This window comes from Thrips palmi, unplaced genomic scaffold, assembly GCF_012932325.1.
Source record: "Thrips palmi isolate BJ-2018 unplaced genomic scaffold, TpBJ-2018v1 HiC_scaffold_16, whole genome shotgun sequence".
Taxonomy (NCBI): Eukaryota; Metazoa; Arthropoda; class Insecta; order Thysanoptera; family Thripidae; genus Thrips; species Thrips palmi.
The window spans coordinates 11440736-11464739 of NW_023144625.1; the positions used below are offsets into that span (position 1 = coordinate 11440736).

Genomic DNA, 24004 nt, shown 5'->3' on the forward strand with positions numbered 1-24004 from the left:
TTTGCGGACTTGTGGCCCGCATGAACCCCGAAAGGGCTGAGGACCGCAGGCAGTGTATAAAAGGGATAAAGGAATAGGGGAATGGATTACGTCGAGCACTACGTGAAGCGCGGCTCGGCGCGTTTGCGTCCATCAAACGAAGTACACGCTGCCGCTACACTGTGGCTGGCATCCCCTGCTGACGCCCTAGCTGCACGACGTAGCCGCGGCCGACAAAAAGAGCATCGCCTCTATTTTTGTGCGCCGATTCTTCCTTTCCACCAAAGAAAGCCAGGAGCCTCGCGGCTACTCCAGCAGGCTTCACCAAGAACCTTATTATTTTAATCCAGTATTATCACTCTTTTGAAACCGCAGGGGCGAACCGGTTCGCCTGCAGGGGCGGGAGTCTTGCGAGCAAGCAAAGAGACCTGCACCGCGAGCTCTCTGTGCTGTTCGTTTTGTTTTTCCTTCGCTTTAGAAGTTTTTCTTCTTCGTTCCTTCGCCTTTTTTGAAATGACAGTGTTTTCCCGCCTCTCTCTCTCTCTCCGCGGCGCTCTATTATTTTAGAGCGCGGCGCGGCGGCCGAAAGGCATTACTGGGTGGCGCGGTGCGGCGCGGCGCGCTGACAGTGGCGTGCTTGTTTTCGACTTTACGACTGCAGTGCGCGGCAACGGCGGGCAGCCCCGCCAGCCGCGGCACAGGTGCGGCTTTTCCTTTGATGGCAGCCAAGTGATAACCGAGGCGCGCGCGATGGTCCGCGGCCTGACGCGGCGCGGCAACTTGAACGGCCAACAAGAAGTATTTCCCGGCGCGCTATCTGGCGCTGCTGGAGTTGCTCTGCTGCTTTGCCTCCACTTTGAGTGCCGCTGGCTCCCACATTAATTATCGCGGCCACCGCCCACCCCGCCCCGCAACGCCGGGGAGATGCCGGCCAGGGAAGAATGCGGCGGATTGGGGGATGAAAAGGTGTGTAGAAAGACAGGGCCGTGATGGACGGCGCAGTGCGCAGCAGGCGCGGGGAGGGCGCCTCTTTGTTGTAAATCTCTTCTCTCATAAACCCTAACGTATTCTGCCACATTTTTACACCCCAGCCATATCGAGGGGAGTACTTTAAACCAAAGAAATGAGGAACGTTCCAAAAATTGACAGGTCGTAGTATAGGTGCCTCAATGTTTATGGAAGCCATCTTAGTGCCCAGTAGTATGGGTGCGTCAGTGTTGCGGGGAGCCATCTTGGTGGCCAGTAGTATGCATGCCTCAATGTTGCAGAGGCAGACACCCTTACTTGTACAAAATTACATCTATGTTTATGAGTCATTTAATTACGACAAAACATGAAAATTACAGAGCAGATCTCATCGGAAAGTAGACAGCTTTTAGTCGAATTGACTGGCGTCTGGTTCGATTTGAGGTTTCGCGTTATCATTTTACATCGCGAAATGGGGAAACGGTACGTCGTCGTGGCACTGCAAGAAGATGGGTTCCTCTTGCCTCGGTGGCGGCCGGCTCCATGACGCCACTACCCCCACCACCGAGCTACCCGCTTTGCACCGCCCAGTCCGCCCAGTCCGCCCGTCTGCCTGTGCATGGCGTCGATATTGCGGAAAAGTGAATATCGGGATAAATTACGGAGAGATAGAAGAAAAAGAAGCTTCTCCTTCGGAATTCACGCGGTGTCGGCATTCACACTTTTTATCCTCCTGTCTGCTGTTAATGAAATGTTCGCGTCCTTTCTTGTTGGGGAGATAAATTGAAGTCTCAAAAACTGTTTTTATTTTGGCGCGGTCCCTTCGGTGAGCCACAGGCAGCGCCGTGACGGGCCTGATAACAAATGGCGTGATAGATGTGACGAGTGTCCCAGGAAAATAACAAAGCGAGTAACTCCGCCCGTAATACCTCCACCTATAACATCAACGAAAGCAACAACTCAAACAATGCCCGAATCAACAATGAAATGAGCTGCACGAACGCCAGATCACTACTGCCACTAAAAACAACAACAATAGAGCCGTGCTGCATCTGCTCGGCGACCGGAAAGAGAGTGTTTTGTGGGTGTGTCATTACATCGATCCGCGGAAATGGACAAACTAGAGAGTGTTTTTCTCTTTCGCAGCCTTTCCGGCAGTGGTAAGTGGTAGTGGTGGTAGAAGGGGGTGGAGTGGGGGCTAGGAGAGGATTTCGAGTAAAGGAGAGACTTGATGAATGAAAGGCCCACTCCTGGCAATGAGTAATTAAGGGTTCCATCATCAAGGCCGGCAAAAAGCTGCGGAAAAGTAGTAGTGCCGTTTTGATTTATGAGTGTTGTGTGGCCTCGGCATGGCTGGTAGCAGAGGCCAGCAGGTCGTTAACGGCCGCGGGTTTGTTGATGCTTTATATACGTCAAATTGGCACGTAAAGTAACGAACAAGAAGTCATTAGATTTGGTGCAAAAAGGCGCCCCTCTGGACTTCTCTTAGTTATGTTGGTCGTCCTGACCGTCCACACGCAGGGCCTTTTCCATTGTTTTTCCAGTGATGGCGTGGGCAAGTGGGGTTCAAAAAAGCCGGGGAGACGGTGGACCACCCCACGGCCGCAACAAGTCAGGATCAGGGGAAGCGAAGGGAGGCCGGGGGAAAGGGGGGAGGGAAGCTCTGCAGACTTGCAAAACTCGACCAAGATGGGATTACTAACGAAGTTTGTGTAGCGACGGTGGCGTGGCGTGGCGGCGCTGCCCGATGCAGCGTGGGGTGGACAGGCAGGGACAGCATTTTTAGAGGAAGGTTCTCTTGGAAGAATAATGGCCTAGTGGCCACCCTAGTCACCTGTAGGGCCTCCACAGCCTGGCGGCGCACAGCTTCGAGTGGTGAAGAGGGGGCTGCTAGGGTGACCGCACGAGTGTTTCCGCACGAGCGCCCTTGTGTAGTGTGTGTCCGAGGAGAATAAACTCTTAAGCTGCCTCGGCTTTGGGGGGATTCAACCTGCTGAGCCCCGTCGACGCGGTGAGTGATGAGTGCCCGGCCCCACTGCCCAGCCCAAATGCACATGTGGAAACGCGCAGTCGCTGTTTACGATGGGAGAACTTTAAGTGGCCAGGTAGACATCGACCGCCCTCCTGTAGACAGACAAACAGCGTGTGTTTGTTCCTTTCCTTCACTATTCGCGTGGGACATGCACGAAGTGTGTGATGATGGGGTTGTGGTGCTTTTCCCGCCGAGAGCGAACTGGCTGTGTTTGGCTCCGTGCAAGGTGCGGCAAGGTGCCACGTGTGGTGCGTGGGCGTGGCTGCGGCTTCAATAGGCTGACCCGTAATCACCGGAAGTGCTGGCCGCGTGTTCGCGAGGCACGCGTGTCGAGGACTCATTGGCCGCTACTTTTGAGCCTTTTCAAATCTTTTTCGGAACCTTTTTTTTCATTTTTTCTTTTGTTTTGGCTGTCTTTCTGCGCAGTTTTGTATTGATGTTCTTGTTGGCCCTGTTCTAGCCTTGCAAAATATTATTTAAAATCTACCAATCACCACCTAACTGGATCCTGCAGCATTCGATGTTCTCAGATGGACTCATTTTCGTTGAGCCGCCGCTATGCCTCACAGTGACCTGCTCAAGGGAACCGCCTGGTATTTCAGCCAGGAGCGTAGATGGTGAGACCGGAAAGAGGCTGCGTGGTCTGGCCTTGTCCTGCCTGGGACCCAGGCCCTGGGTCACACTGGCACGGCTTGTGGCGACCACTTGTTGTGCCCTCGACTGCCATGGGGCTGCCAACGGGCCTGGCGGGGCGGGCCCCAGCCTGCAGCCACTCCAAGCCCATCGAGGTGTGAAGCGCTCCAACGCGCCGCGCCATGCCTAGCGTTGCCTGCTGGAGCCCCTGAAGGTTGTTATTGATAACCGATACACCTGGGCAGCCTTGCCGTGCCACCACCTTTCACCACTTCCCCTACAAGAAGGGTGCTCTCCTCCCGATGGTGCATATGTGTGTGAGTGTGTCGAAGAGGGTTAGAAATAATGTGACCAGTATGGTCCTGTGCACACTGTTTATGTAGTCTTTACCGAAGACATTGTGACAAATAAAAAGTATGGTGGCCCAATTTGGTGAGTTAAAAGAACTTTTCTCTAGCAGTCTATGAATAAAATTCCTCGCCCAAAACCTTTTGCTTTTCAAAATAGAATTCCGTCTTTTGAATTGTCACTTGTTCAAGTGCAAAAATGAAAACGTAGTTTTTCAACTCCTTTTAACAACCCCATTCTTCAGTCGGGGTCACCCTCCCTCTGCCTACTGCAGGCCGGGAGGTCGCACCCATCATGCAGCCAATGGACCTCGCCCCAAGCCGCCCCACCACCGCTGGCTTTCCACCGGCCGCTGCTGTCTTTGCCGCCCGTGCTGCGTGTATTTCTGGCAGCTGCTATCGCGCAGATCGCAGGGACAATAGTCGGGCTCGGACCGGCGCGAGCGCTATCAGCCCGCGACTCTCTGTGACGCGGGCTTGTTCCATTTCCGTTTGTTTAGGGATCCATCCCGGACCTGGTGCCGTGCTGGAGGCCGTTGAGGACGGGCTGCGTTGCAAACTTGTTGAGGGAGGCGGGGAGCAACAAGGCCCCGGCCCAGGCGAGGCGCACGATCAAATTACGGTGATAATGTAGCAATAATGAAAGGCCCGCGGGGCGGTGGGCTAGCCCCAGGGCCCAGGCCCGGGCAAGCCTCAGGCGTTGTCCTACCTGGACGGCAGCCTTCTGCGCCAGCGAGCCCCGGGCGGTCGGGATGGTGGTAGGTCCCTTGCAGTCACTTCCGCCACATCAGACCTACTCCGGCCCTTCCAGGACACTGCCCGGGACACTATCTAACACACTACCCATTCCATGGAAATTATTTGACGCACTGCAGACATTGCGGTTTCACCTGACAGGCCAACCTCTGCAGCACCTCTTTTACAACTCACCGTGCACGTGCGAGAGAGACAGCGGGCGGTACGCAGATTCTGGACGATCCCTAATTACCAGACTCAGCACTCCGCTTTCGCCCTGCGGACCTCGCGTCCCTCTCTTCTTTCTGGTTCCCGATTTCTCAATCCCGCACCTCGGCCATCCGATTTCCTGGCAGCCTGTCCAAGCCCTCGTCTTGCTGTCATCCCCATTCCCTGCCTCTTCCTCCCTCTCTCCCTTTTTCTCTCTCTCTGTCCCGCTGCCGGCGAAGCCTGGTAGGAAGCCATAAAGGAAAACAATAACAGCAGAACCGCCATCAGACAGAGCATTACAGCGTAGGTCTGTTGGCCCATCCTACCGCATCATCCTGCGTCCCAGCCGTCCGTGCAGAGCCGAAGCCATGCCTGCCAGGTTGACGGGACCCCAGCCCTTGGCTGGACCCTGGGTCTACAGACTATGTCGTTGTGTGCAAGGCTGTGTGGTTCCTCGAAAAGGAATTTAAATAGTAAAACTCAGTGGGCCTTGTCCAGTCCTATTTGAGTACCTTTCCCAATTATTTTAATGGATATTTTGCTGTGGACGACCTTTTCCATAGTCGTGTGTTTCCCTCTCAAGGCTGCTGTTCATCAGTGCTCTCTGCTCCGGGCTGACCTCAGACGCAAAGGGACTCGGGCTAGCTGAGTACAGTAGTCTGCGCGAAAGGCTGGCCGAGTTCTTTGGCGGCGTGCCCAGCCTGTCATGGTCCGGCTGCCTGTGCTGGACACGTATGCCTCGCTGCACGCATCTTTTGACCGGCTGCACTCAATGATCAAATGGGGACTTTCCCATGACGTTTGTTTCTCCGTACCGCATCATCGCATTGCCACCGCGTGTGTTCTACCCACCATGGAACTGCCCCTCTCTTTTGCATTCTGGTTCTGCAGCGTTTGGTGGTGCAGCGAGAAAAACGCCGGTGGCTGCAGGTTGATTGCAAGCTGTTTCGCCGTCGTTCTCTCCCTCTCGCGGCCACAGAGAAGCCGCCAGCCGAGAGACGAATCAGTTCGCCAGTGGCGTGCTGCTTGCGTTTTCGGCCGACGAATGGCGTGATTCTGACCGCAAGGGACGTGGGCTGCGCGGGGCGATGAGGAGTGTGATAAGGGAAGAAAGTCGTTTCCATGCCAAGAGGGCGGGTTCTCATTGGCGTAGCTGGGGGTTGCTAGAGGTCAGATTTCGGGGCCACGAGGAAAATAAAGTCATGGCTCCTTTTGTGGTTCCGGTGCCGCTTACAACTCAGCACTTATCGCTATCAAAAGCATACACGGCTAAGAATTTACTCTTGCCGGAAGTATTTTCCAAGCCTCTTGAAGTGCGAAAGGTTACAGAAAGACACAAGGAGACACGGACATTTACACTCTAAAAATAAAAAAGGGTAAAGCTTTAATCTATGATGCTCAGGACCTTCTCGGAGTCCACTCCTTATGATTGTCCTGGGGTCGAGGTTGTCGCACAGGGTAGCAGTGCGCGTGTTTTCTGGACGCTCGGCTAAAGCGTCTCCCCCGTGGACCGCCAGCAGACTGATTCCGAACAGGACACTTTCGGTCTCTTTCTCTTTTTCTGGAGCTCACGGCGTCCCCTGCAACAGAGAGAGACCAATGGGCCCCTTTCTCGGAAGCACTGCGCAGGGTCTGCCCCGCTGCCCGTGAGGAGGCTTTCGATCTTAGTCAGCTTGGCCATGGCTTGGCCACGGCTTGGCTACGGCTTGGCATCTGGAAAGGAGAGTGGAGAAGGGAGTCGGCTTCGAGGGGACGGCTCTTCTTCCCACAGTCCAACAGCCCGGCAGGTGCTCCCCGCTGGGAATGGTGTGGCGTAGGAAATGGACTAGACAAATCGCACGGAAAACATATTTGCTGGCTTTACATTGTGAGGCCGGAGTGTGATTTTATCGCAATTGCTGCAACTCGAAAGAGGCATGTGCCTGGGCGAAGTTGAGGATGAATGTGAGGTAACAGTTATTTACGCGACAATTTGAAGCGAATGTTGGTCTTTGAATATCATCAACACAATGAATGTTAAGCACTGTGGAGTCAGAAAACTTAATTTTGAGACGACGATAGTCTTTTTTAAGATGGGACCTCACGCTAATTTTCTGCACTCCGACCTTTGAAAACAACGCGCCACACCCGTGCATGGGCACATCCCGCGACGACTTCGGCCCAGCGGCGTGCTGCGAAGCGGGGAGTTTGGTGGGGGGCAAAGCGGCGAGCAAGCGAGTGATGAGGCCGTGCTGCAGCGGAGAAGCGCGCCTTGCTTCTAACAACCCACTGTAAAATTGGATGCGCCCGTGACGGATCAGCGGCGAAGCGTGGCGCGTGGCGGCGGAGGCCTCTCTTTCATATTACGTGGGTGTTTTCAGGCCGGAAACTTGAAATTCTCTGGTCTTCTCTGCACCGGGGCCACCACCCAGCCCCCAGCCCGAGCAGCCAGCCCGAACAGGCAACCCTGCCGTGTAATCCAGCGACCCAAGCGGCCGTGCTCTGAAGCAGGGTTATAATAAAACGAGGTAAACGGTGACGGTGGCGTCCTCGGCAAAGCCCAGCCCCACCCAGTCCACTGTAAATAATTAGCCACTAACCCCTTTGGCCCGAGTGTCTGCATGCGCGTTCCAGCCAGGACCAGTTGTCGGCCTCAGCTTGTCCCCATGACAATCCCAAAGAAGATGTGACCATGCGGCAGCCCTCTGACCTGACATTCGAAAGCGCTTAGGACGCGGCCTTTGTCATTACGAAAATCCACCAGCCACCTCTGCCTCTTCTCTGCACCCCACTTCTGACGACCTTTCACTGTAAGGCCATAAAATTTGTTGGGTCAGCTATTAGTGAGCTGTGCCATCCCCTCCCCTAATTTGAGGCAACGGTGGGGTCGCCCTAAGGCGGGAAGGCGCGGTGGCAACAAGCAGCGTCCAAAACCCTCTCACACACACTCACTCACATTCATTCATGGACACACACCCACCCACTCTCACACACAGACGTGTTGCTCCATTGACTTACACGCGCAGTGCCCACAGGTACTGTCCGCCTTTGTGCCTCCATTTCTCTCGGCGGTCGCGCCCTTGCAAAGTTTAACAATCGCGTTGCTGATGTGCGGGCAACCGGTCCGCTGTGGGGGGACGGCAAGGGGGTGGGGGAGAGGTTGGTGGGGTTGCATCCGCACGCTTGTTGAACTTGTTGCCCTTCAGCGGCCCATTGTTCGCGTCAACGCGCGTTTGTGGCTGAAACGCTGTGCGTTAGGGGGGGAAGCAGAAACTCCGTGGCACGTCTCTCTCCACTCCCTGCGCCCCTCTCACGGCGAAAGACACTGGGGCATTGAAACTCGGGGGTGGTCGGACGGGGGGTTGGCAGGTTAGCTGGCAGACTCCGAGCGATGGGAGCCTGCCAGCTCACCTGCCAGCCTGCTGGCCTGGCAGCCAGCCTTCCAAACAGCCAGCCAGCCCGGCCCACAGCAGGCCCGTGGCGGTGAATGCGGAATGCTGCGGGCCAGGTGGGCGTGGCCACGGTGGGGCCCAGCCGGGCCCTGCGGGCCAGGGGAGCAGCCAATGCCCAGTGGCCCTCCAGGAATGTTTTCAGCGGCAGGGGGAAGGGTAGGGGTAGTTATGGGAAGGGTATGTCGGATCGGGGGATGGGGCAGACAGACGCGCGTGCATCTTTGAAACAACTTTGCAGTCCACCTTGCCAGTACGAGGTAGAGGGTGGGGGAAGGGGCTCGGTGGCGGGAGGTGGTCAGGACTTTCGCTCGGTTAATTAATTAGCGACCGCTTGATAGTAGAGGACCGCGAACGGCTGCCGGCTGACGGGGTGCCAGGGTGCCAGGGTGCCAGGGTGCCAGGGTGCCGGGGTGCCTGCGGTGGGGGCGGTCGCGGGGTCACCGACGGCTGCCGCCTCAAAGCGGGGGACAATCCGACGCGGTGACGCTTCTGCGGGAGCATTGTGGAGACTGGGCTGTGGGCTGGCGTGTGTCCTTATCGGCGCACTGCCGCCATTACTGTTGCTGCTGGTCCTTGGCGGCCCTTGGCGGCGCTGTGCATCCAGGGGCCTCGTTCACCTCGCTGCCCCAGGCCGGCATGATGACGGGGGTGGTGGCCACCGTCATGCTTTCCATTGTGGCGACGGGGCCGGACGGGGCCCGGACGGGGCCCGCGGCGGCCGCCTCACCCGTCTCATCGCCGTGCTGCGCTGCTGCGCGCCGCTGCTGCGCCACGGCCTCGTTGGCGCACAGGGCCTCGGGCACCTAGGGCACCCGCTGCACTGCAAAGCCGAAGCCTCCACCACCACAGCCACACCGTTAACGATTGTCTTGTCGGATACGGGCAGGGAGTGCCAACTTTACTTCTCGGGATTAAAATCTCAGTCTGCCTGCCCGTATTTTCAAAGCATTGAGCAAGTCGAGAATTATTTAGCTCCAACATCAAATGCGTCATATATGTAGTTTCTCATAGTCTTGCCACACTCAAGTTTTAGGACACAGCCACGTCCAGTGGCTGTAACTATTTTTTCAATCGAACACTCAAGCTGCAACTCGTCTTCGGCTGGCTTTTTGCAGGGCACTCGGTTCTCAGCCTCGGCCGCACCACTCCTTTGTGCTCGAGAAGCCGATGGTTTCTACTGCGTGCTTGCACGGTGTGCTCGGGGCGCACGGGTCACGTGGAGTGCGAGGCCTGCCCAGGCCTGCCCCACATGGCGCCAGCTCGTATTTCATTCATATCCATCCGAGCAGCCCCAAGGCAGACCAAGGCAGGCCGAGGCAGGCCGAGCCTGGCAGCCCCTCCCCTTCCGCGTGCGCCACTATCTCCTGGAGTCGAGGTAGCGGACGCCCGCGGCGCACCTGGTGTGGCCTACCTCCCGGGTGGCGGCGCCGCGCTCGCTCCCGCGCTGGCTCGCCTTGTGAAGCAAACCCAGTGCAGCCCCTGCGCAAAGGACCGCCAAAAAAAGGGGGCAGGTGTGGCGAGGACGCAGCTCCCCTATACACGGCTGCGGCGGTGCCGCGGGGCAACGTCGTGAACATCGTCGCGTGGTGCGGCGGGGCGGGGTAGGTCATAAAACTCAAGAGGCGACCCTCACGCAAGGAGCTAGGGGAGTGCGCTTTAGCAGCATGCAGTGACCCGGCCTACCCGATCGATGGACACGCCCATGCCTCCCTCCCTCTCTCCATACCCCTCCCCCGTGCCCTGGCTGCGTCTAAGATAAGGTATGCCAATAAATCGGCGATAAAACGCACGGTTTGACGACGGTGGCGGCGGGATTCGAACCCGGGTCAGTCGCATTACGGCGCGTGTTAGTTCCTGTTGGTCTGGCACTGGTGCACGCCGCCCTCGTCACGTTCCGCACATAGTCGGACTGCCCGAGTCAATATGCCCTCGGGTGGGGCAACATCCTGATTGGGCGATGACGTCACGGCTGGAGGTAGCGTGTTGACTTGGCGAGTTGCCGTGTGACCACACTGTGGCATATTGGACCGTGATCGCAAACCTCAAACAGGCAGGTTTGTGCCGTCATTGGAAGTTTTCCCGCTGCCTCTGGGCCTGGGACCCTGCTGGTGATAATCCAGCTCCAGCGCCACACCAAGCGCAGGCCCTGCTGCGGCTGGTCCTTTGGGGGCCCTGCACCACCGCTGCCCCGCACGACCCTTTCAAAGGGTCGGCCTGCAAAGGGTACGGTTGGCGGCACGGCGTTCGAAATGCCTGGCGGACCTGTTGCTGGGTGCGGAAGACGAGAAGGCACACACTGCGTCACAGCTCAGTGCGCACGTGCACTCATGGTGTGGCGACGGGCATTCCGGTTCCACATCGTCCGCGCGTTCTCATTACACCCACCCACACGCACGCATGACACTAAGCGTGACCAAGCGAGGCGCGCCGTACGAGTGTGGTTCGAGCACTACTTTGAGGCGGGCGTGGCGGCGCTGCTTCACAGCCCGTTAATTTTATCGGTTTAATTATGCACGAGGGGTACCTTTGGAGTGCTCGGGGGCGTCCCTCGGCGCGGCCTTGGTGGGTTAGGGCGAGTCACAAAGGCGGGGCGAGGTGGGGCGGCGTTATTGCAAGCACTTGGCTTTCATGTGTGCCTTGCGCCAGCCCACCAGCCACCTGCCCTCGGAGACAATCTCGTTGGTATTGGTTGCCCTTCCTTCTCGCCTCGCGCTTCGGGCTCCGCGGGAGTTTGACGAACGGCGTCGCAGGATGGAAATCCAGTTTGGTTGAAGCCTGTAGCGTCGACCGGCAAGCGCACGAGGTGCTGCTGAACCGAAGCGCCGTTCCTAAATGTTGATTTGAGCCTGAGTAGTAAGGAACCCCCACTGTGGCGTGCGCCATCTTGGAACCTATTCTTGCATGCCCTGTCTGAGCCACGGGGATTCAACTCAGCCAAAGGCAGTCACCTACCTACTTCGCATCGGTGGGTAAAAACGGACCTGTTTTCTGGAAAAGATGAGATATCATAAAACTCACGCCGTACCAAAGTAGCCCCTACCTCAGCGGTTCTCAACCTTTCTCGTCTCGCGACCCCAAATTTGAAGCCAAAAATTTCCGCGACCCCCAGGAAAAATTTCGTGACTCCACGGGACCCCTCCTTTAACATGCCACGGCGTCTGATCCGAGGCGGGCATTTTGCTCCCTCAACGGGAAACTGGTCTTTGGACCTTCCTTTAGCATGCCTTTGTTACGGAGTGCAATTATCAGTCTTAGTTTGGGAGCAGTATTGTCTCAAAGTTGGCCAAAACGCTCAGAAATGTCTATGAAAAATCGTGTTTTGGGCTGATTTTAAGCAGCCACAGCGTCTGATCCGAGGCGGGCATTTTGCTCCCTCAACGGGCAGTTGGTCTTTGGACCTTCCTTTAGCATGCCTCTGTTACGGAGTGCGATTATCAGTCTTAGTTTGGGAGCAGTATTGTCTCAAAGTTGGCCGAAACGGTCAGCAGTGTCTTTGAAAAATCGTGTTTTGGGCCGATTTTAAGCAGCCACTGCGTCTGATCCGAGGCGGGCATTTTGCTCCCTCAACGGGCAGTTGGTCTTTGGACCTTCCTTTAGCATGCCTTTGTTACGGAGTGCAATTATCAGTCTTAGTTTGGGAGCAGTATTGTCTCAAAGTTGGCCAAAACGCTCAGAAATGTCTTTGAAAAATCATGTTTTGGGTCGATTTTAAGCAGCCACTGCGTCTGATCCGAGCCGGGCATTTTGCTCCCTCAACGGGCAATTGTTCTTTGGACCTTCCTTTAGCATGCCTCTGTTACGGAATGCGATTATCAGTCTTAGTTTGGGAGCAGTATTGTCTCAAAGTTGGCCAAAACGCAGTCACAACGGTCTTTCAAAGACATTTCTGAGCGTTTCGGCCAACTTTGAGACAATACTGCTCCGAAACTAAGACCGATAATCACACTCCGTAACAAAGGCATGCTAAAGGAAGGTCCAAAGACCAATTGCCCGTTGAAGGAGGACGAAATACCGCCTCGGGTCAGACGCAGTGGCTGCTTAAAATCGGCCCAAAACACTATTTTTCAAAGACATTTCTGACCGTTTTGGTAAACTTTGAGACAATACTGCTCCCAAACTAAGACTGATAATCACACTCCGTAACAAAGGCATGCTGAAGGAAGGTTCAAAGAATAATTGTCCGTTGAGGGAGCAAAATGCCCGCCTCGGATCAGACGCAGTGGCTGCTTAAAATCGGCCCAAAACACGACCCCAGCTACCTCGCCGCGACCCCTTAAAATTTTTTCGCGACCCCACTTGGGGTCGCGACCCTAAGGTTGAGAACCACTGCCCTACCTTATTCTTCACTGAAACCGCACGGCTGTACGATGGATGGAAGGAATGCGAAGTGAGTCCGACTTTACCCATTTGTCCCCAAGGTGAGGCATACCGAGAAATCCCTGCTGATTTATGGACCTCCCCCTGCTGGCCCGGCTGCCCGGCTCAGGCCGACCGGTCGGGCATAAAACACTGCACGGTTCCCAAAGCGCCCCCAGTGGTCCCCGTGGCCCTCTCCCGGCCCGCTCCCCGCACCCCACCTGGCCGGCTTAGCATCATATTGAGCGATACCTCGAAGGAGCAGCCGACGCCGACTGAGGGTCGCTTTAGTGACTTTGTCTCTCTCGCACTCGTGGAGCGGTTGCTATAGGTGTGAGGGACACAGAGCAACGAAAAGAACCCCCGGAATCAGTCCACTGGCCTGCCTGTTCCACCGAAAAGCGACGGCCCCGGCCGTTCCGTTGACAGCGAGGACGCTGCGCCGTTGGAGAGGAAAGTAAGTTTGACCGCTGCTCTGTCAAGCCTCGACTTTTCCTGAGCTAGCACTGAAAAAAAAACAACAAAAATCCTTTCTTGAAATTTTGGCCAAACACATCCAGGTTTACATCAGAACCACAAACATGCGTTGGCATGTTGCTTTGGCCCGTCCTCGGGCCCGTATATTCTCGTTTTGCCATTGGGACTCTCATTTTCTGAGACGTGAGGCTGCCTCTGACGGGTCCAGCACCACACCCTCGCGACTCTGTGATCCGACTCACCTTCAGTCCACCACACCGATGTCAGTCTCCGAGACATCTTGAAAAGCCCGTCTTTTTCGTGTCCCTTCGTCGCTCCGCGTCCCGACTGCCCTTGATGACAGCGACATGAAAGAGGCGTCTGCCCGGCCCACCCTTTCTTGCCTTTGTCGATAATGTATCGACCGGACTGGGCCTTCGGCCTTCGGCCTCCACGACGCGTCACTCGTCTTATCACTTTCACTGGCCTGATTACGTTGCCCCTTGCCCTCGCCTCGGCATCCCCTGTGCGTGCTGCAGGTTGCAGGTCTGTTTTGCCAACATCCAATTAGACTCCAATCGAAGACACGAAGGCGCCGCGGCACTGCCCGAGGAATCGAGTGATGCTTTCGTGTGCTCGATTTGAGAACTACTACATATTTGAGAGTGGGAGGGCTCAAGCAATTCGCGTCCAGAAATTACCTCGCCTTGACGGGTCTCCCATGGGGCCGCACCTAGCCTGAAAAGAAAAGTTCCACTCGGCATTTTTTGTCGGCCCTAATGAAATCGCACGGACAATTCAGGGAGGGCCCGGCGGGCGGCCTGGCGGGCGGCCCTGCACCGTTCCTGCTTTCATTGTTTTTGTTGTTGCTGTTGTTTCGGTCAACACGTGGCCTAAGGAACTGTTTGCCGTGCGGATTCTTCGCGTTGCTGGTGATGAAGTCAACGAGCCACGGTGGTCCTCAGTTCCGTAGCTGTTTTTGCGCCTGTTTTTCGCTCATTTTGTATCATTTGATGGATTGTAACAATGACATGCAAACCATGCGGACAGCTCACGATACTGATGATGCGTGGAAGGGCGTGTGGGCCGCACATACCGCCCAGCCCCCGCGTCAGAAACAGGTGCTGCCCCTCGACATTATCACACCGCGGTCTGTGTGCAAGTTCGCTGAAAAGGGATACGCTGCAGCACTCGCTGAAGGTCGCAGGGAGGGCGTTTCAAAGAGGCCGCCTCGCATTGCATTCGCCGCAAGATCCATTCTAAAATTGATTAGATTCCCTTGTTTCGCCGACCGGGGTTCCAATTTCAGGGCGAACGCGCGAAATAAAGGCGCAGTATCGCCGCCCCTTCTGCATTGCGGCAGGCCGGGCAGGCTTTGCCCCCCCCCCTGCCCCTGCCCTGCCCCCTGAATGCCGCACAGCGCGCGGAGACATGACACCTGAGCCCCGCCCCGCACCGCACCGGGGACCCCGCCGCGGGGTAAGTCAGGGGTCGCGGTGCGCGGCGGTGGCAGACATCACAAACACGACCACTTACCATGGAGAGAGGCCGGCGAGCGGAGCGCGGAGCGGGCGGCACAGTCGTTCCGAAAAGTCGTTTCGTCGCCCTGTCTGTCTCGCGCCCCTCCGGTGCGCCCCGTGAGTGCGACAGAGAACGACTCTTGGGGACCGCTCGGCAGCCTGCTTGGCAGTGACAGGGCGGTGGGGCGACCAGGATGCGTTCGCCGTGCATGTTTTATGCATGCGGGACTCACGCGTGGCAAAGCCCCTGTATGAATAAAAAGGGTTTTTTTTTGGGAGATGGGCGGCCGGCGTATGGCCGCACGCGAAGGCTTGAGGCCGCAAGTATTGTCACGTCAAAATGCGCCTCAGCCGACGGCCAATCGCAGCCGGCCGTTCCGGAATCACCACCCGGAAGATGCGCTCATTTTGGATGTTTTCAAATGCCCCGCCAAAAAGGAGGCCCCTCATTGGCCGCTTGCCAGACTTCCTGCCGAAAGCGGGTCCCATGATTGGTCGTCGGGTTGCGATGCCCCCCGCAGACACAAATTGGCGCACCGTGTGTACAAATAAGTCGCCGCGTGTTTACCTGTTTACTCACCGACGCGGTAACGAACCCGTGTGAGGTTTCGGCCCCGCGACAGTGTGGGTGCGGATAACATACGGTGCGCGCCGGCATAGAGGAGGAGGGGGGATAACCCTCGGAGTAACTGACAGCACTTGTGACATGCGTCCGCCGCCTGCACTGTGTGGGCTGCTTTCGGGGCGCGGATCGCCGAGCGCGCAGCTTTTATTCATTGCTTCTGGGGGTACGTTCCATTAGCAGACCCGCGCATATTCGGTCATTAGGAGTTCGTTTGATATTCTATCCGCGTTTCTATCCAGTTTCAGCATTTCCGTTTATTTGTTTCGGCCGGCCATTTGTTTTTCATACACTCGTTTGTTCGGTTCTCCATTCATTCGTGCCTGTCCGTTCCATCATTTGCAGTCGTTCTTCATTCACGCAAAGATCCTGCTAATTATTAAACCTGCTCGCGTGGGTTGCTTGTTTGCGTTGTGAAGCGCGAATACAGCGGCGGAGCACACTGTCAGCCAGACAACACGGCTGCACAGAACCCGATAAATGTTGCAAGTTGAAAGTGAGCCAGGGACAAGTTTCGCTCTAGCGCATTCTGGCCCGCGACCTGCACGTGTCACTGGGAGCAGCGCGCGGGTCCAAACTCGCCTGCCGACGATGGGATAAGCATCGGTGCTGGCCTTGACTCGAGCAGTCCCAGATGCAACGCGGCTTCACGCTGCCACCGCGGAGGTAGAGAGACGCGGTCGACACAGTCGGCGTTTTTTGTCTCGAGTTTTGTCCGTGTCTTTTTTGAGACCCGACTTTTACGCGACACCTGCGGCGCGACTTTGTCACGGCAGCACTGCAGCAAAAGTTGCAAAATGGGGGCCGAAAAATGGGTGCAGGATAGCGGGAACACAGTTTCAGGCGTTTCACGGTGGTGGTGGTGGTGGGTGGTGCTGGTTGTGGTGGTGGCGGCACCGGCGCTGGTTGTGGTGCCCACGCCGAACACAGTGCGCCCGCGGGCCCCGGGCCCCGAGCCCCGGCCCCCGGGCCACTCCCAAGGCATTATTCCCAGCAGGCCCAGCAGGCCCAGAAGGCCTGGACGGCCCATGTGGCGGCATGGCACGCGATTGCCGACAGCGGCGGCTGGTGGCGGCCACCACCGCGCGGTGGCGCTGCAGTAGTTGATCGCGGCCTCGGTGGCGGGATGGCGGGACCACCTCGCGCACGCATCACGACGACGGCGCCGCGTCTCGCGCGCCTCTCTCTCCCACGCAGTCTCGCGCAGGCTGCTTTGTCTCTCTCGCACTCACGGGGGAGTCGGCGCCTGCTCGTTGGCCACTTCGAGGAGCAGCCTGCATAATGAAGGGCGTTTAGCGCGTTCGAAGCGCCCGCCAATCGGAGGCACTTACGGGCCGGCCAGCGGGCGCAGTCGCTCTCTCTCGCACTCGTGGGGCGTGCCGTGGGGGCACGAGGGAGTCAGAAACGTTTCAAAGGTACGGAACCATCCCGCAGGCTCCGAGCCAAGCCCACTCCTGTGACTGCCTTCGCGCGAATCCAACCTCTGCTTTCCCCCACTCCCACACACTCTCTCATACGCACACACGCACACACACTCACACACACACACTCAAACGGCCTATTTCCCATGCCCGCGCGGTCCAGCCCGGTATGTGTGCTTTACGCTTTGGCCTGCGTGCTGGGCGTGCGCGGCCGTGCGGACAGGCAGCGTGTCCTGCTTCTCGGCCTCCTGCTCCAGCGTGAGCGAGGCCCTGCTGCCGGCCCTCTGGCCGGCCCGCCCTTGCTGGGCCCTAAGGGTTGGCCGGGCCGAGCGGCGCCGAACCAATTTAATAAAATTCGGCGAGCGGGTCGCATTAAGGGCCTGGGAAGGGGCACGTGCACCGGCGGAGGAGTCGCCTTCCGGGCGGGGCGGGGGGGGGGGGGGGGGGTAGTTGACGGTAGGGGCTACGAGGAGACTCGGCGGAGCCGATGGCTTCTCATTGTCACGGCAGCGAATCGTGCCGTCGGGACGCAAACCTGGTTTTGCGCCATATTATGGCCAGTTATTAATTTGATGCCGGTAGAGCAGACGACACCGCAGGGAAACTAATGGGTTTCAGCGGCCGGGCGGGGCGGGGCGGGGCGGGGCGGGGCAGAATGTGGCGGAGCGAGGCTTACGCGGGCCAAATTGAAACAGCGCTGCACCCCGGTGAGCCCCACCGCGCCACCGCGGCTGCGGGGCCCAGCCCGGCCCAGCCCGGCCCAGCCTGTGATCACCCACTCATCCGAAACTCAGTGTTTTCCTTTCTTCCCGTGGCCCCACGTGGGGTCGTCGGGCGGGGCTCAGCGGTGGGGTTCCCGAGGCGGGGTGGCGCGGGCGGCCTGGGCGGCCCGATCCCTGTGCCAACTCGGGGCCCTTCTGGGCCTCTACCTGGCGCGTCACGGCGACACGGCCCGCTGGCTCGGCCGTCCCGATGTGGGCCGTGCTTCAGGCCCGCTCCAGCCCGCTCCAGCCCGCTCCAGCCTGGGCGTGAAGATCGCTCAAGGACTCACCCGCCTCTCTCCTCCTTGCTCCGCCCTCTCCACGCTGCTCTGCGTACCCTTTCGAACAACGGGGAGGGTGTCCCCCTTCGCAGTGTGATGGAGAAGGCGCAACGGGTGGTGCTGGTGGCCACGAACACTGAGGCCTGCCTGGTCCCAGCATGATTCCAGATCAAAGTGGGGGCAAAGTAAAACACTTTTGAGATTAATGAAGCTTTTTTTTAGCAGATGATACCTTCACACTTGAAACATACTTAAAACTACTATACACATGAAGGTGTCAGCGTGCTTTTACTCTCTAGTCCAGAAACGAAGCGCGTATCCTAAACAATATAATAGGGGCTGGCTGCCGGGGCGGGCTGGTGCGTGTGTCTGGCAATGAGGCGCAGCCTGCGCGGAATTCGACAATCTCTCCTCGGTACAGTGCCAGCGGCACCGGGCGTAAACAGTGACACCCCCTCCTCGCTCGCGACGGCCTGCGCACAACATTGGCAATCCCTCCCCGCCTGCCACGGCGCGGAATATCGCGCAACAATACCTCCCGATTCGGCCCGGCCCGGGGCACTCATCGGGCCAGCTCGGGCTCGGCGGCGGGCGGTGCAGGCCACAGCTCGGCACGGCTAGTACCAACACCGGCCACCCCGCTCGGGTCTATATATTTTGTTTCATACACTATTTTAATTACTATCTTTGGAATGAGCCCGCATACTACCCCGTATAAGGAAACAAAACGAGTATTAACCGACAAATTTGAAAGGGAAAAGAAAAAATTTGAACTCTACACCCCCTCCCCAGTCTTAATGGGGAGGCCTCCTGCTTTACTTCGGTGTTCGGGATGGGAACCGGTGCTATCAGGTACCTGGGGTTAATCCCGTCAGCGACTCTAAGCGTTCGCCGGGGGACCCAGTAGGACCCCAAAGCTCAGGCAGCTGGGTGAGAGCACCCAGTACGAAGCTCTTAGAGGGGCGGGACGTAGAGTGAGACGACAGAGAGACAGAGAGAGACTCAGACAGAGAAGAGGTTTGGTGGGAGCTTCTTGTTTTCGTAGGGTTGGTTGTGTACCCCATGGTACCCCCACTGTCCGGCGCTCCCGTACCGAACATACAGCGTTTTAGGCCAGCTTCAAAGGACTTATCATCGCCTCCCCGACAAGTCAAGGAGGCACCACCCGCAACCACACACCGGGTGGTCTGGATTGATGGATCAAATACGCCATCGCTCCAGTGCCGAGGCCAACCCGCCGAAGCGGATTGCTTTTTAGACACCCACAGCGGAGTGGCCAGGTGAATGTGACTCTGACCACTACGCTATCACGCTTGTACGTCTGGCAGCGTGTTGGACGACGGGTTTGAGTTGCACTGGGAGGAAGGCGGTCGAAAAATGTAATGAAATGATGGGATTCGATCCCCGGACCCCGCCATCGGGACCACACGACTTTACGCTCTCGGCCACCACGGCCCATGATGAGGGGATCGGCGTGAGGTGGGTTCTTGACGCAACAGGACTCGACCGACCCGGTCAAAATTTCGCAAGAAGTTGGGGGAGTCGAACCGCCGACCCTAGCACTGAGAACCGACGCCTCTACTCCCTGGACCACCACGTCCCATGCTCGGAGCGGGCTCACGTTTACGGGTTTGAACCGCACTGGGTGAGGCAGTAAAATTAAATGGAAATATTTGTTAGGAGTCGAACCTCCGGCATGTGGGCCTGTTGCACACGGCTCCGCTCTCATGGCCTCGAACCACCACCCTTAGGATAGCAAGTCGAAAAAACTTTTGTGACGCTGGTATTCGAACGCCGGCCTGCGGTAACTCGATCCCACGTCTCTAACCTCTCGGCTATCACAGCAGTTGTGAATCCCGATGGATCATCTGCTTTAATTAAGGTTCGTCGAATGAGAATTTTTAAAGTAATGTACTTGGATTATTTTGCCAGAATATCGCATTATTTCGTGTTTGGCCCGCCTACAGAGTATCATCCGGGTTGTCGACCCTTCGAACGCGCTGACTGACTGGCGTCCCTTCTAGCGCGCCTTTGGCCGCCTTTGGCCGTTGGCAGTGGATGAGCATTGGCCTCCCCCTGCCTGAGACGCCCCCAGACGCCCACCCCCTCCCCCCTCCACAATTTTACTGCTCGCCGACCCCTATTCCGGGCCGCACTTCATTCCAGGCATTCCATACACACTGGCCTGCCCTGGCCCGGCTGGGCCTGGCTGGCTCGTCGGTGGGCCGCCCCCCCCCTCCCCCGCCACTGCCCCGATCCCCCTGCGCCCACCACCCTCCCCTCCCTTTTCCTCGTGCCCCCCGAAACTCCGAACGCTCCGAACGCGCACAGTACAACGTCCCGATGTCCGTCTCTGTCTACCGAGCCTGTTTCTCCCGACGGATCCCAAAAGTCGTTTTCGTCGCTCTCTCTCTCTCTCTCGCCTCCACGGCACGCGCCATGAGTGCGACAGAGACGGAGCGACGACAGCACTTGGGGTGGCTGCAGGCCGAGCCTTGCACCTCGTCGTTGTCCAGCCGCTGATGTGTTGCCGTTCGGTCACGCGAGGCGAGGCACCGAGGGGGGGGGGGTTGATGATCCTATCGCTCATCTCAAACGGGGCACGGACGCGATGGCCGAACGGCCCAGCGGCCCCACGGCCTCCACGCCCCAGCGGCCATGGCCTGGTGCGCCACTGCTAACCTCACCTGGCTCGCAAGGGGAGGGGGGGGGCTAATGCCGGCCGGCGATGCTATCGAAATGCGATTACGGGGTGGGCGGGTGGGCGGGGTGCGGCGGGGTGCGGCGGGGTGCGGCGGGGTGCTTGCAGGGATATAGCTGAGCTGTCACGGCGGGGCCGCCGCAGCCCGGCGGCGCCTCCGGCAGGCCGTGGAGTAGTTCGGGTAGGACGGCAAGGAGGTTGGAAAGGGGGAGGGGGACTAGCCGGGAGATTAATTAAAGGGATAGAGTTCGCTCAGAAACATCTTTTCACGAGATTAATAAATGCCTGACGGCGTGAGGCGCACGAGGCATCAGAGACATCAGAGAGCTCAAAATGCGTCAAGAATTTTTGCCGCCTCCACTGGTCTTCTGGCCCACTGTGCGCCGCGCCCTGGCGTGCCCAGCCCGGCCCAGCTCCCCAGTGGAGGCGCAGGCCGCAGGCACCCGCACACCGATCTACTTTCAATCGCCGTGCCCGCTCCTTGGGCGGCGTCGCGTGGCCGCGGAGGGAAACTCGGGGGAGGGCGGCCGACGTAATCCCCGATGGAGAGGAGGGCCTTCTTGTTGGCTGCACGACGTGCTGCACGACGTGCTGCCGAGTGCGGTGAAGCAGAGTGCAGCACGTGCAAAGACAGCCGGCGCTCCCAGGGCGCCCCAGCGGCCCCACCCCACCGACGTTTTCATAACGCGTCGCTGCGCGCAGGGATCGCAGTGATGGGGATTCGAACCCGGGCCCCCCGCGGCACCGCCTCTCCTTTTGCCGCCTACCACGGGGCCGTGGGACTGCTGGGACTTCGGCAGCCAGTGCTATAGCGCTCCAGTCCAGGAATAGACGCTCCAGGGCGTCTCAGCGTCGCGGTCCCCCGCGTCCCTCGAGGTCCGCGTCGGCCTACAGACTGATTCCCAACAGTGGCTCTCTGTCTCTCTCGCACTCGTCCCGCTAGGGTGCGAGAGAGACAGAGCGACGAAACCACTCTGCAGCGCCAGCGGCCCGCTCGTCCTTGCGTTCTTGTTCTCCGTCCGCATCGCCTTTGCTGTGTGTTTGCACCTGCCGGGCCGGCCGTGCCCGGCTAGCTGCTGTGGACGCCCCGCGGTGAAGCCCCCTCCCCCTCCCCCTGTCCTGTCGTCGTCTTTTTCGTTGACTCCGTCTAGCGTCCTCTTACACGCAGCCCTTGAGACCAAGCCCCACCGCCACGTCTGCCTGCTCCGACCCACCGCCACACCGCTTCTCCCAGCCATTCTCCCCCTCCCCCTCCTTGTTCGTTTCCGCTCCTGCGTGCGTCCTTTTCGACTCTCTTTTCATTCTCCGTTAGGAGTATTCGGGCGCCGCTGCTGCTTCTGCTTTGGGACGAAGGGGAAAGAATAGGTTTTCTGTCGCTGACACACTGCGCATGACGCAAGGCGTGACGCGCCACTGGTACCAAACAGCATTCTGCTGCCGCACGCGACGAATGCCGGTTTCCTCGAACCGCCGCGGCTGCCACGCGAAAGCGCGCGAAAGCGGGTCCGGCACACAAGAGGCATGCGTCCCGGCAGCGGACCGAACCGTGTAACACGACCCTAGCCAAGCTCTCTGTTTTCTTGCGTCCCCCTCCGCCCCCTGCCGGGCCCCGTGTAGCTAATTAAGTATTTACTCGTCGCACGGGCAGGAGCACACGGCTGCAGCGTGCGGCTTTCATTGCCTCGGTGGTCAAAAAAGTGGCCTCGCCGCTGCTGCTCCGCCGGGTGGACCAGCAACGGGATTTGAAATGTTTTCGCCGCCCTGACGCTGCGTTCCGTGCCGACGTCGTCGTGGAGTTCAATCATAGAGAGCGTGCGGTGGTACGACCCTGTTGCTGGGGTGGCTTTTTCATCACGCCCTTTGCCCTTCTCTGTTGCAGGTTCCTGCTCGTGCTCGTCTGCCTCATTTTCAGTGTGCTGTCCACGATAGACACGTACAGCGACTTCGCCAACGAGACGCTCTTCTGGATGGTGAGTTACAGTGTCCACACCCGGCCCACCCACCGGCCGGACGGGCTCTCTGAACGGGTGGAAGGCGGCGCCGTGGCGGGGCGATTATGATTGCCCCGTCCTCATTTTCGGCTTCGGCCACTGTGTGCGAATCCATAGATACGGCTCGTCTGCGGCCGCGGCCCCGCCCCGCCCCGCCCCGCCCCGCCCCGCCCCGCCGCGCCGCCCGCCGGTCCAGCGTCATTATGTGTGCGAGGGGGAGGTGGGGGTGCTCTGAAAAGCGCAGCGTGGCCCGCCTCGAACGGTAAGCGGGGGCACGGGGGGCACGGGGGGCACGGGGGCACGGCACGCCAATGACGTCATGGCGCTTTCTGTCTCTCTCGCTCCCCTGCGGATCGCCCCGTCAGTGCGAGAGAGACACACGCTCAAACCCCCAGCCCAAACGTATACAAATGCGATTCAGTTCGACCAGTGCACCGGGAGCTCCGAGCGCCTGTGGCGCTGCGGGTAGGCACCGCGCTCTGCCACTGTGCGCCGCGGGACTGCCTACGCCGCCGACCGCAGGGGCTCGGCCGCTCGGCCCCGCCAGAGGGTGCCAGAGCCTGCCCACTTTTGGAGCTCCTCATTCTCCAATCGAGTTGGGATCCAGTCGTACACGCGGCTCGCTCTTCCCTCCATGTTATCAGAAGTCATGCTTTGGATTCGAGTCCGATTTAAAGACGAGTGCCCGAAGCCCGTTACAAGATGATCGTGGTCACGTTGGCTTGATTTTCGATCGAGGCTCCTACAAGGTCTCCTGGAATTTCCGAAATGTTTTTAGTGCGTGTCCTTCTCTGCTCCGCGGCGGGACTCACAGTGCAGTGCTTGGCATTGCTTGGCATTGCTTGGCAGTGTGGCGGCGTGAAGACTCGTCGGCAGCTTTGTGTTTTGTCTCTTGGCGACAGCGCGACTGCTCGACGGCGGGACTGCGGGATGCCAACTTTCTCGTCTCCGGCTGCTCGGGCCGGCCAGTCCTTTGGGCCCTTTGTGTCTGCGGGGGATTACCACTGCGGGCCCGATATGCCGGGGCGGGGCGGGGCGGGGCGGGGCGGGGCGACTCCAGCTGATGGACAGAGTCAATTATTCTGGTCTGGTGCTTGCGGCCAGCACGGGTTGCTAATCCCTCTCTTCCTTTTTGTTTCATCCCCCCCCCCAAACCCTCGCCACCACCTGCACACGTTGCCGCGTCGCCGCGTTGCCGCGCATGTCACATTTCTGTTGATTTTTTACTGTTTTCTGTTATGTTTCCTTCCATGTCTGTGTGTGTTGGTGAGGCTGTCTGTGTGTGTGTGTCACAGGAACTTTCCAACGAGCGCGGAGCGTTTTACTGAGCGAAAGAATAAAAGCAACAACGGGCGCCGATAAAACGAATCGCTACTGTTATTGGAGTGTGGCGGATCTCATTCGCCCCGCATGGCCGCCACTGCGTCCGCACAGTGGGCCAGAAGACCGGCGGAGGCAGCCAAAACTCCAGGCGCGTTTTGAGCTCCAGTGTCGCTAAGTAGGACTCGAACCGAACGTGTGACCCCACCAATGGATTCCTCGTTCGGAGAGCAATTCCATTG

At 58.5% G+C, this 24004-nt stretch overlaps 1 protein-coding gene across 1 annotated transcript in view; it reads left to right on the forward strand.

Moving 5' to 3' along the window:
• LOC117643004 (potassium voltage-gated channel subfamily KQT member 1-like) overlaps window positions 1-24004 on the forward strand; it is a 55261-nt gene that overhangs the window by 9877 nt on the left and 21380 nt on the right. The window contains exon 4 of the mRNA XM_034381641.1: window positions 22331-22421. Within this exon, the coding sequence (XP_034237532.1) occupies window positions 22331-22421 (91 nt within the window). The remainder of the gene's footprint in view (window positions 1-22330; window positions 22422-24004) is intronic.